Here is a 12,127-nt window from a genome sequence, read left to right on the forward strand (position 1 = left end):
GGAATGGGGTGCTGTGTTGATCCTTTATCAGAACCCCATACAGAACCCAATCGATATTTGTAAGCTATGAGGGAAATCAATTGCAAATATCAGCAATATAACTCCATCCATGCAATAGGATAAAACCCAGTACTGGCAAGGTGAGTTTAAAAACAAGGGGTTTTAGCCATAATCACACAAACTAATTGCTGTCTATTGCAAATAAGTTGCAAAAATGTTGAAAAAGAAGCCCCAATTGTTGGACAATACATCAGCCAGATTGATATTTAACCTGGGCAGATATAGTGAAGGTACTCTTCTGCTAAACGAGTTGCAGTGGCTCAAAGTGGAGAGTTAATTTTTTTTTTTTTCAAACTTGCTTGCTTGGTTTTTAAAAGCCTTTATGGCTTATGTTTGGAGACAATAACCCAATTTTTAACATTAACTGGAAGTGGATTTAATTCAAGGAGCAAGGAAAGATTTTAAAATTTTCCTTCTACGAAGAATGTGAATTGTAAATTGGTCTGGGCATGCTCATTTATTTTTCAATGCCTTAAAAATTTGAATAGTATTCTGATGTAGTTATCCGGTAGTCCATTTTATATTTTATTCAGAAAAGGTCTTAAGACTTATTCGTTTTCAAGGCAAAGGTCAGATTAAATTTTAATTGTATTTTTAGTTTGTTAGATAGTAATGATATTGTATTAGAAAGTCTATTACTTTTTTTTTATTTGTAAATCCTTCTCGTATGAAAGTCTCTTATTGATTGTAATCCACCTAGAAGCTCTTTGTGTTACGGAGAGGAATATAAATCTGCTAATGCAATACAATATAAAGCTAAGAAATAAAACACCAAAAGAAGAAAGGAGACTTTGGAATAAGACCAAGATAGGGCAGCTTAATATTTCAAAGAACCCAGCAAAACAACATTGCTGCTCTGACACGTAAAGGACTGGAATCAGTAAATGATGCTTTAAAAATGGCGCTGAAAAAAAATCTGTGTGGAGCGCTATTCTATAAACGGCACTCCGAGTTGGGTGTCATTTACAGAATTGCGCTTACAGCCAATTTCCATGCCAAACTTTGGGTATGAGGATTTACACCAACTGAAACTTACTGTAAATCCTGGTGCATAAGCTAGGCACGGATCCTCGGTAGTCAGTAATGTTACATACATCTTTAGGGAACTTGTGCTAAATGCTAGAGATGTCCATATATTCCTATGTGCGTCTCTAGCGTTTAGCACACGTTAATCATTAGCACGCACTAAAAACGCTATCACACTTTTGTAAAAGACCCCGTATAAGATTTGCAGATGGATCTTTATAGAACAGCTCCTAGCAAGAAGCACGCAGAAATCCAAATTGTTGCCAATTAACGCCGATTGATTGTTAACACCCAATTATTGGCATTAATTGGCTCATTAGCCAATTTAGTTGCACATGCATCTCAGGATAACGGGCAATTTTGCGCACAGAAATGTGTCCGCCATTTATAGAATCTGGGGGGGAAATGTGCTAGAAATCTCTTAAAAGCTTACAGACGGGAGCTGTAAAGTAAAAAGATTGATTCAGATCTCTGCTATTGCAACAACTTAGCAAAGTGATGCATGTGAGTAAGAGGAACCCGAATTATAGCTACGTCTTGCAAGGTTCCGCGTTAGGAGTTACGGATCAAGAAAGGGATCTGGGTGTCGTCGTCGATGATACGCTGAAACCTTCTGCTCAGTGTGCTGCTGCGGCTAGGAAAGCGAATAGAATGTTGGGTGTTATTAGGAAGGGTATGGAGTCCAGGTGTGCGGATGTTATAATGCCGTTGTATCGCTCCATGGTGCGACCGCACCTGGAGTATTGTGTCCAGTACTGGTCTCCGTATCTCAAAAAAGATATAGTAGAATTGGAAAAGGTACAGCGAAGGGCGACGAAAATGATAGTGGGGATGGGACGACTTTCCTATGAAGAGAGGCTGAGAAGGCTAGGGCTTTTCAGCTTGGAGAAGAGACGGCTGAGGGGAGATATGATAGAAGTGTATAAAATAATGAGTGGAATGGATCGGGTGGATGTGAAGCGACTGTTCACGCTATCCAAAAATACTAGGACTAGAGGGCATGAGTTGAAGCTACAGTGTGGTAAATTTAAAACGAATCGGAGAAAATTTTTCTTCACCCAACGTGTAATTAGACTCTGGAATTCGTTGCCGGAGAACGTGGTACGGGCGGTTAGCTTGACGGAGTTTAAAAAGGGGTTAGATAGATTCCTAAAGGACAAGTCCATAGACCGCTATTAAATGGACTTGGAAAAATTCCGCATTTTTAGGTATAACTTGTCTGGAATGTTTTTACGTTTGGGGAGCGTGCCAGGTGCCCTTGACCTGGATTGGCCACTGTCGGTGACAGGATGCTGGGCTAGATGGACCTTTGGTCTTTCCCAGTATGGCACTACTTATGTACTTATGATCCGCAAAGGGGTGGCTGATTCAAAGAGATGATTCTCTATCAGGTTGTTTACTATAATACCTGCACAATTTTAACAAACAAAGCACCTTGAATGAAAAAACAAAAAACAAACAAATACCTTTTAGCATGGGAAGGGAGGGAAAGGAGAAAGCTACAGTTTGCCCTGGCACTTTTTTCAGACATTAGTGCCTTTATTTAAATTACAAAAATCCTCAGCCAGAACAAATTCCAAAACCTGACTCACCGGTTCTCCAGTGATCATACTCCACTAAGCTGCCTTTATTAAGTTTAATTTCTTGGTTGACTCTCAGGCGTTTGTGTTTATTTTCCAGTCAACATGATGGAAGGGGAGGAGGGGGGAGAAAAGAAATTAAAGCGCTGATGATCAAAGGCATACACAGACACTAGAGGACATTAGTGCCAGACTAGCACCCACAGTTGCCTCTGCCCTATGATCAGAGCCGGCGAACGTGCCAACGCATGCAAATACATGCTAAACAGGGCATTAGGTGTTCCTCCCCAATGCTCAGCGGGCAGCAAATCAAACATTGGCGCTGCTCCCGCAGGAAACCCTACGCAGCTCAAAGCTGGCATTAGGGTCTGCAGAGTATTGGGGAGGAATAAGGAGAACTGTCCAGCATTTAGTTATTTATTTATTTGGATTTTGCTCACACCTTTTCAGTAGTAGCTCAAGGTGAGTTACACTCAGGTACACTGGGTATTTCCCTGTCCCTGGAGGGCTCACAATCTAATTTTGCATGCTTACAGGTCCCCCACCCCCTCACACAAGGGGCTATAGTACTCCCTCTTCCTGCTCCAAAAGGTATGGGAGGGGGGGGGTTTGAGCGGCATTAGGCCACCAGGGTGGGTGGAGGTGGTGCCCACTGGGCCACCAATGTACTGTTGTAAATGGGAGGGGCTAGGGGCTGGAGGTCCACCAGACCCCCATGGTGACCACCAGGGCAGGTGGGGGGGGGCTCTTGTGTGCGGGGGTGAATAAGAGGGTCTGAAGGTCCACCAGACCTCCAGCCCTTTGTATTACTGTGACAGGTCTGGGCATTCTTTTTTTGAAAACCTGGACTTGTCAAACAACTTCTGCAGGAGGATTGTGCCTTGGGCACATGCCCAGGCACAATTCTCCCACAGAAGTACCTCAATGATCAGAGCTAATAGCCTGCCTAAATTTGTATGCTATTAGCTCTGATCATCAGGGCTTTATTTCCCTGCGCTGTTCTGGCGCAAATTTTACAGCACTGTTTGGAACAGCGTGAGGTTTTTGATCATCTGCCTGCAAATGCAATCAAATAATATCACACAAATCTATCCACACTCAGGCTGACTGAAGCCACCACATCAGTAACTTCTTAATTAAAAAATGTCTTTAAGTGCCAACTTAGAACAACTAACTAAACGCCTTTGTTCATCACTTGCGTACTTCCTAGGGGTAATAATTTTGCTGCTATATTGAAAGAGAACACTAAGAAATGTGGGGGTTCATTCCATAAAGACAGGAGAACAATCACCACAGAACACTTCAACACCAACTCTGGTCTGGAGGGTTTGTTTATGTTTCAATATTTTTTATTGATGACTCAACATGTTAACATAGCCAGCAAACTGTACATATAACAATCCAAGTAGCAGTACATACCGGCAATTGTTAAAATACTATAATTCTACATCAAACTTTTAAAATTTTCTCCCTCCCGCACCTTACCCATTCCTCCCCCCCCCCCCCCCCCCCCCATTACTTTACCTCCCTAATTAAGCACAGTTCAGCATGTTAAATGGTGCCGTCCGGCACATCAACAATCACTAAAATGAATTTAAAAAGAAAACCATGTTGCCACTGAGTAACAAGGTTAACAATAACTCCCTCCCCACTGACCCCCCCCCCCCCAATCTAGGAAGGAATATACCTCTATTATCCGAAGTTCTTAACGTCCAAATCTAACCAATCAGGGACGTACCCAAAAGACACTTAGATCAATAAACCTTCTAATTGTACTACAAAAGACAACTGGAACACTCTCCATCTTCCCCAGTAGGCCTCAAACCGAACCCAATATCCATTGCCTAATAAAACCCTCCCCACCTCCAGGACTATCCCAAGGTTTGTTTGTTTTTTAAATACCAAGGAAGAAGAGAAAGGATGTGGGTATAAATACAGTCAGCATCCTGCCAGTGACTCCTTTTAATACTAGTATCAGATGTCAGCAGATTACCTGGATTTGGAATGAAACTGCATTAGTGCTCCTGAAAGATTTCACACTCCTTTTATCCAGGGTCTACCAGGCTGGGCAGTGCAGGTAATCTCACCATGAATATTGTTCAGACTATTTTCAGCAATGAACACCCTGGTGCCCCCCCCCCCCCCCCCCCCACACACACACACACACACACTTTGACTGGGACTGAAAAATTCATTAAAGCAGAGTTCTGGATAGGCGCATCATTATTCTGCACCTCCAGAGTGTCACACAGTTTTATTTGGTCACCATAATGGGATCACAACCACAAAAGATTGGGAAGCACTGCATTAAAGGCTATAAAATTAGTCGTCACACATTAAGACATATACTTTACTGCTGCTAACTCTGGTGTATATAACTAACAGCAGAGCCTGGGGGGGGGAACTCCTGTCAGTTAGATTCAGCAGGACTCATTTAGGTGTTGAAGAACACAGCTTTTCTCCCTCCCCCTACAATAACAATTTAACGAACTCCAAGTACAGTACAACAATTCATAAAATCTAAAAATATACTACAGTATCCTCACAATAGTTTTGCATTAAATTCACTTGATAAAAAATAATATTACATTAAAAAAATAACAATACTAAACACGTGGAGGGGCATTTTTTAAATGATGTCTAACTGCAAAAAAACAAACAAAAAAACCAACAAAACACAAAAAAAGAAGTCCAGCACAAAATGTCCAAAAATAAATTCCATCTCGGAGCCATTTTTGAACAGCAAAAACATTATTATTATTATTTGTAGCATTTGTATCCCACATTTTCCCACCAATTTGCAGGCTCAATGTGGCTTACATTTGCCGTAGTGGCGATTGCCATTTCCGGTTAACAGAATTACAAATGGTATTGCATTAAGGTGCGTACATACATTGTAAAGAAAAATACACTATGGGGTTTCCTGTTCGAAAATACATGAGAATGTTCAAAAAACAGCCATTTTCCAAAATAAAACATCCAAAAAAACAGGGCCAAGGACGTCTGTCTAGCACCATTTGTACAAAAATGGCTACACAGATACCCCTGCAGAGCAAGTAGGTCTGAAGGTTAACCTAGTGGTCAGCGCAGTGGACTTTAATCCAGGGCACACAGGTTCATGCTCCACTGCAACTCTGTGCACCACCTCAATAGCCCTCAAGCTTGCAGGTGTCTTTAATATTTAAGTACAGTAGGTATATCGCTGGTTCTGGCGGGCTCACAAGTTAATGGTAAACAGAGTTGAAGTGGGATTTGAACCTGGGTTTCCTGGTTTACAGTCCACTGCACTGACCACTAGGTTAACCTTCAGACCTACTTGCTACTGTGTTCAGAATTCCCATAATACAGTAGAGTCTTGGTTAACTGACCTTTGGTTATCCAACTCTAAGAATTAACCGAGGGTTGGTTCACCAACCTCCGCCCACTAACCCTCCTGCCATATCTCCTGAAACCCCCTCAAAGTGCCTCCTACCCTGCCCACTCTCCCAAATAGATGCAGCTCCCCCACTCCTGGACTCTTCCATAAATTCATCCCCACTCAACAGCTCAACTGCAGCCATGGGGCAGGCCTCCGAGGCCTGGGCCCCCTCATAGTATAGCACCAGCATCTGCTGCTATGGATGGCGGGAAACCCCAAGTCCCACCAACCAAAGATATTGTCCACTGGCATTCTCTCAACAGCTCCTGCCCCAAGCATGTGTGAGAAAAAGCTTTCAAGCATGCATGGGGGAAGAAGCAGTTCAGAGAACACTAGTGGACAATCTCTTCATTTGGTATGGATTGAAGATCCCCGCCTAGCGAAAGACACTAATGCTGCACTATGAGGGGGCCCAGGCCTCCAAGCCCCCGCTCCCCCAGGGCTGTGGTTGAGCTGGTGAATGGGAAAGAACTTAAAGGGGGTACCAGAGCAGAGGAGCTATATCTGTTTGGGAGGGTGGGTGAGGTAGGAGGCACCTTGGGAGAAGGGGGTTTCACATGGTGCGACAGGAGGGAGGAAGTGCACAGTAGAATCTTGGATTATCTGACTTTTCACTTATCCAACAAAAAGGCGGATCCGTTTATGTTGGATATTATTATTGTCAGGGAACCTAGTTTCCCTTTCTGGTGTCACTTTCAGGGGTGAAGGATGGGGACAGTGACCACTGAAAGATTCATGAGGGGTAATGCCTTAATACCTGGATGTGATTGAAACAGGTCTAAATTCAAATGTCCTTCTTTCTACACTTGGACCGTTCTTGCCATTCAATTATCACTGTTGGACATCCTAATTTTGGGCCCTCCATAGCCCAAAACATGTCCACAACAACATCCATTTGCTATCTGGATGCACTGCAGTTTAGAGCGTCCAAATTCTGCTGTTCAAAAATTGCAATCTGGATGTTTTGGGCGGATGGACTTTTTTTTGCCACTCTGAGACGTTCATCTGCTTTGAAAATGAGTGCCACAAAGAATAAGCAAAATGAATTATATAATTATCAAATGTTGTATATGAAACAATAACACAATGAAGACAAGTAATTATTAGAAATGAAAACTCTTCTGGGTGCCTGCTAAAAAAAAAAAAACACCTTCAGAACACTCTGGGCTCTGGTTTAAGAAACTCAACATGGCAGTGGTGAGTTATGGGGTCAGATCAGTCTTTTGGAATACTGAGTCTAAGGCTGTGAAGCTCATGTTTAAAACCTTTCAGAGCACAATTTTATTTTAGTTACATTTGTATCCTGCACTTTTCCCACTCATGGCAGGCTCAATGCAGCTTACATGGGGTAATAGAGGGTTAAGTGACTTGCCCAGAGTCACAAGGAGCTGCCCATGGCTGAAGTAGGAATCAAACTCAGCTCCTCAGAACCAAAGTCCACCACCCTAACCACTAGGTCACTCCTCCACTCTAAAAGCTCCTCAATTATTCCTTACAGGGCTCCCACCATCTTTCCCATTAATCCACTCCTTTAGATCCATAGTAAGAAAATTAAGTTAGAAACGTGCTCACGAAAGGTTTAGAAAAAAGGCTCATCATGGCTGCCTCCTTCCCGCAGTATGCATGCAAAACTAAATCCCAGCCTGAATGTCACAAATGCTGCTGACATTGTAACCCTTCTCATCAATAATAGCTGTTTCTAATGAAATGCTCTATTCAAGAGCCACTGTGTGATGAAGCAGATAAAACTGATTTGCTATCTTAAAATCTCCTGCCCTCATCCTCTTATCAGATTGCAACACCTCTTGGCCTAAATCCCCATCTGTCTGTCTGCAGGCATTCTATGGCCCTTATCTCTTGCATTTGCTCCAGACAGATCTTACAGGCTTTTCGTTTTTAAGAAAACATTACTGTTTAGTCACATAGGCCCCAATGCTCAAAAGTGAACACAGGTGCTAGAGGCCTTTAGCATTTACCTGAACAGAAGCAATGCCAGGCACTAGCGCAGATAGCATGCAAAAGTAGTCACGCTCCTGTTGAGGTCATTTTGTATTCCTCCCCAATGCTCGGAAAAGAGCGCCTGAAACAAAACTGCCTAACCGCACAGAAAATAACGCCAGGTTGCAGCAGGTGTTAGGGTGTTGGAAGAGAGGATGTCTTATGATTCTCATACGATTCTTTCTGCAAAATCTGCTGGTTTTTATTGCTTTTGGAAGCAGAAGGAAGCCCTTAAGCGCTGGTGGTACGAAACAGCAGCCCCATGCAAAAGCACATTGTGATGTCTATTTCCTGCATCTAAGTTTAAAGCACCCATGCTAAAAAAAAAAATAATTTAAAACAGTCAGTGAAAGCACACATTGGCATGTTTTCTGCGTGTACATATAAGCATCCAAGCTAAAAAAAAAAAATGTAATGCATATATATAGGCTGCAGAAAACAATGCCAATGTGTGGTTCACATTTGGGTTTTACCAGTCGCCTACGCATAGGAGCCGAATTTACAACGGAACTCTTCTGCGTATGCGCCAAGCACAATCCTCCTGTGTAACTCTGTGATGCTCAGTGCTTTGAGTGTACCTATATTTGCATTTCATTAGCTTGAGAATTAGGGAGTTGTTCTTCTGCACATTTCCTGCAGTATTTTCACAGTGCTATTCAGAATAGCGCCAGAGTTTTGAGCATCAAGGCCATATTTTGGAAGATGCTTCTTACAACTGCGCATTAATCAGGCTAAAGAAAACTCATTTTTTCAACTAATCAAGTTTTAGGATCTCTTACAGACTGTTTTCCTGTGAACAAAATATTTTGGGCCACATATTTGTTCTACCTATGAAACGCAGCCCTGCTGGAGATCGATCCATGGAGCAAGAGCAGAGCCGGTTCTCCCTGCTCACCTTGTTGCCACTAATGCTTATCTTTTCTGTAGCTCTACTGGATTTTTCAGTGCAACAACAATCCCTCCAAACTACCGCTAGGATCTATTCCTGGGCACCTTCCCCACAAGAAACCATGGGTTCCTACATCTCTCCTGTAGGAATAACATGCATGTTGGGGGGGGGGGGGGGAGCAGACTTAGGACTAATGTCAGGAAGTAATTTTTCATGGACAGGGTGGTGGATAGGTGGAATGCCCTCCCGCGGGAGGTGGTAGAGATGAAAACGGTAATGGAATGCAAACGTGCATGGGATAAACATAAAGGAATCCTGTTTAGAAGGAATGGATCTACGGAATCTTAGCGGAGATTGGATGGCAACGCCGGTAACTGGGAAGCAAAACCGGCGCTGGGCAGACTTCTACGGTCTATGCCCTGATCGTAACTGAATAGATATGGAAAGTTCAAGAACAGTGCTGGGCAGACTTTTACGGTCTGTGCCCTGAGAAAGGCAAGGAAAAAATCAAATTCAGGCATACATATAAAGTATCACATACCATGTAAAATGAGTTTATCTTGTTGGACAGACTGGATGGACCGTACAGGTCTTTATCTGCCGTCATTTACTATGTTACTATATGTAGGGTACTGGAGACCACATGACAATCCACCAGGTTTCTCATACGCAGAATACGGTAAAAACCCTAAGGGAAGTTTCAGGTAGAAAAAGCATCAGTGGACCACGGCAGCCCTTACCTGGTTATAGTGCAAGTGCGAGGAGTGGCCGCCGGTAAGGAAGTCCTCCCGTCCAGAAGCAAGTGCCCGCATCCCCAGTGCGTCCAGCAAGGCAGAGAGCCGGCTAGTAGAGAGACTGCTGTTCTCGCCGTACAGCCAGAGCACATCCTGCGTGAACTTGACCTCGGTGCTGTTGCTCGGAAGGATCGTCTGCAAGAAGCACTTCCCCACCAGGCTGAGACCTACCGTGACCAGGGTCACAAGGGAATAGGCTGAAAAGAACATAGTGACACTGAACGCTCCTGGCACCAGACTACGAGAACAAATACTTGTAGGCTCGCTCTTACACAACAGGCTGGATTTAAGAGTCAGGCTGGTAAAACACAAGGATTAGCGGCTTTACAGATTGTCTCGGGCAAACCCAATTGCAACAGTGCTCTTTATCAGACTTGGTGAAATGAGCTGCTCCTTCTAGTCGGGGCAGATGCAGCAAAACTCTCTGCAGGCCTGTGGGCAGATAAGAGAGAGAGAGAGAAAAAAAAGTTCACTTTTACACTGGGCGGGTATTAAGCGTAGTATTAAAGCTGCCAGATTCGTTCCAGCTGACCTCTAGGTTCTTGCTGGGAATCAAAAAAGTGTACAAGATGAGGTTGTTTTATAAGCTTTATTTATTCTCACGCTGTAAGCATTCAGTTCATAATAATGAATTTGAAATCTTGCTTTCTAGCTAAGATCTTTTCATAAATGTATTTCTTCCTCCTTAAATCGGTATTCTATCTATAGCGCCTCCTTTTCATTCTCTTCCCTAGTTCTTTCTCTCTAACAGCTGGATCCGGTTTCCTTTTGATGCACCCACCCCAGGAAAGTGCAGCGGGCAGCCCGCCTGGCGCTCTCTCACCTCTGCCTCTGTCCCTCTGCCCCTGCGCCAGCTGCCGCCTCCCAGATAAGAGCTCCGGAAGGCAGAGGGGGAGGGGTGGAGGTGGGGAGAGCTCAAGGGATGGTGGCCCTCACCCTAAAGCTGACCCCGTTCTGACCCTGACTGAGTCGGCCACGTGCCACCGCAGCACCTCCTCGCCGGGGATTGAATTGTAGCGCCACAGGGAACTTGGATTCCCCTCACCTGTTGCCTTGCGAGGGATCTGGACAGCCCAAGATGCTGCTGCCCCTGACCCTTTCTGATCGCCTGCAGGAGAAGTGGTGTGAGTGTGCAGGGTCCGGGAGACAAGGAGCTGAGATGGGGAGCTAATTTCTGCAGGAATCGGTAATTTAAAAATAACAATGACACAAAAAAAGTCTTGCTTCTGCACTGGAACGTTTGGCTCATGACCCATCAGAGGAAGGATACAGTGAAACACCAGAGCAGTCATATAAAGGACCTTTGGTCTTTTTTAAAATTATTTATTTATAGAATTTATAATACAAGTCAACACTTGTTCCAGCAATACAGAGAAAAAGAAAACATCAACAGTAACCTACAGTATTCAAGAAAAATCTGCATCTCTTCCTTAGACCTCAAAATTGGGGAGCGGGGAAGGGAGTGTTGAATCAACCAGGAGGTCACACATTTAAGTAATAGTATACACAGAAAAAAAAGGCCCTAACCTGATATAAACCCTGCGTATAAATACCCATTAACTAGCCATAGCACCACCTCCACTGGAAATCTTCAGATCAATAAAGGCTTTCAGTTGATCTAGAACAAAAAGTACATATCTGACCCCTAAATACCAAACTAAACATTTGCATGGATATGCTAACAAGAAGGATGCCCCAATAGCCTGCGTCTCCTCTCTCAAGGCCAGGAATAACTTTCTCCTTCGTAACATCTAGGTAGATCTAAACTTTCTGACCACAAAAAGATAGTGTGCATTTCTAAAGTACAGGCTCATAGTAGCATTAAGATCTTGTTCAAATACCAATGAGACAAGCAAAGTTCCATGGTTGGATACTTCTGCTAAAGAATCTTCTGGTAAAGCGGTCAAACTTTGTATTCCATTACCACCATCCTGTGCTTGAGATTGTACATCGGCTGCCGTCGGTGCACTCCCAGTTAATGAAGAAACTGGAAGGTAATATATCCTATTAATCGGAGGAATAGCAGATGAGAAAAATCTTAACTTCTCTATAAGATATTTCTTGAAATCAATAGGTGTTATACCCACAGCCCTGGGAAAGTTCAAAACACAAAGACTAAGTCTATTTGCGCAGTTCTTCTATTAATCAATATTTAATCCTTCACAATAACATCCACGTATCCTTTTAACTTATTAACTTCTTCTTGTGCCTGATTAAACTGAAGATCAAATTCCTGCTTCGTTTTTTCCAAAGACTGAGATTTCAAATCCACTTTACTTACTAGGAGACAAGTGTCTTGAGCAGATTTAGTTAGTTAGGTTCAAATCCTGAAACATCTTCCATTTGACATCCAGTGTAACCG

General features: G+C 43.3%; 1 protein-coding gene across 2 annotated transcripts in view; it reads right to left on the bottom strand.

Annotated features, from left to right (window-relative positions):
- Positions 1-10,633, bottom strand: part of SLC39A8 (solute carrier family 39 member 8) — a 120,337-nt gene extending 109,704 nt beyond the window's left edge. Inside the window, exons 1-2 of one of the 2 annotated variants that reach the window (XM_030190752.1) lie at positions 10,589-10,633; positions 9,712-10,197 (exon numbers count right to left, since the gene is read on the bottom strand). In XM_030190752.1, the coding sequence (XP_030046612.1) occupies positions 9,712-9,975 (264 nt within the window). In that variant the 5' untranslated portion in view covers positions 9,976-10,197; positions 10,589-10,633. Of the gene's footprint in view, positions 1-9,711; positions 10,198-10,546 lie in introns of both variants that reach the window. The other variant, XM_030190753.1, reaches the window with a different exon arrangement.
- Positions 10,634-12,127: the final 1,494 nt, after the last annotated feature.

This window comes from Microcaecilia unicolor, chromosome 2, assembly GCF_901765095.1.
Source record: "Microcaecilia unicolor chromosome 2, aMicUni1.1, whole genome shotgun sequence".
Taxonomy (NCBI): Eukaryota; Metazoa; Chordata; class Amphibia; order Gymnophiona; family Siphonopidae; genus Microcaecilia; species Microcaecilia unicolor.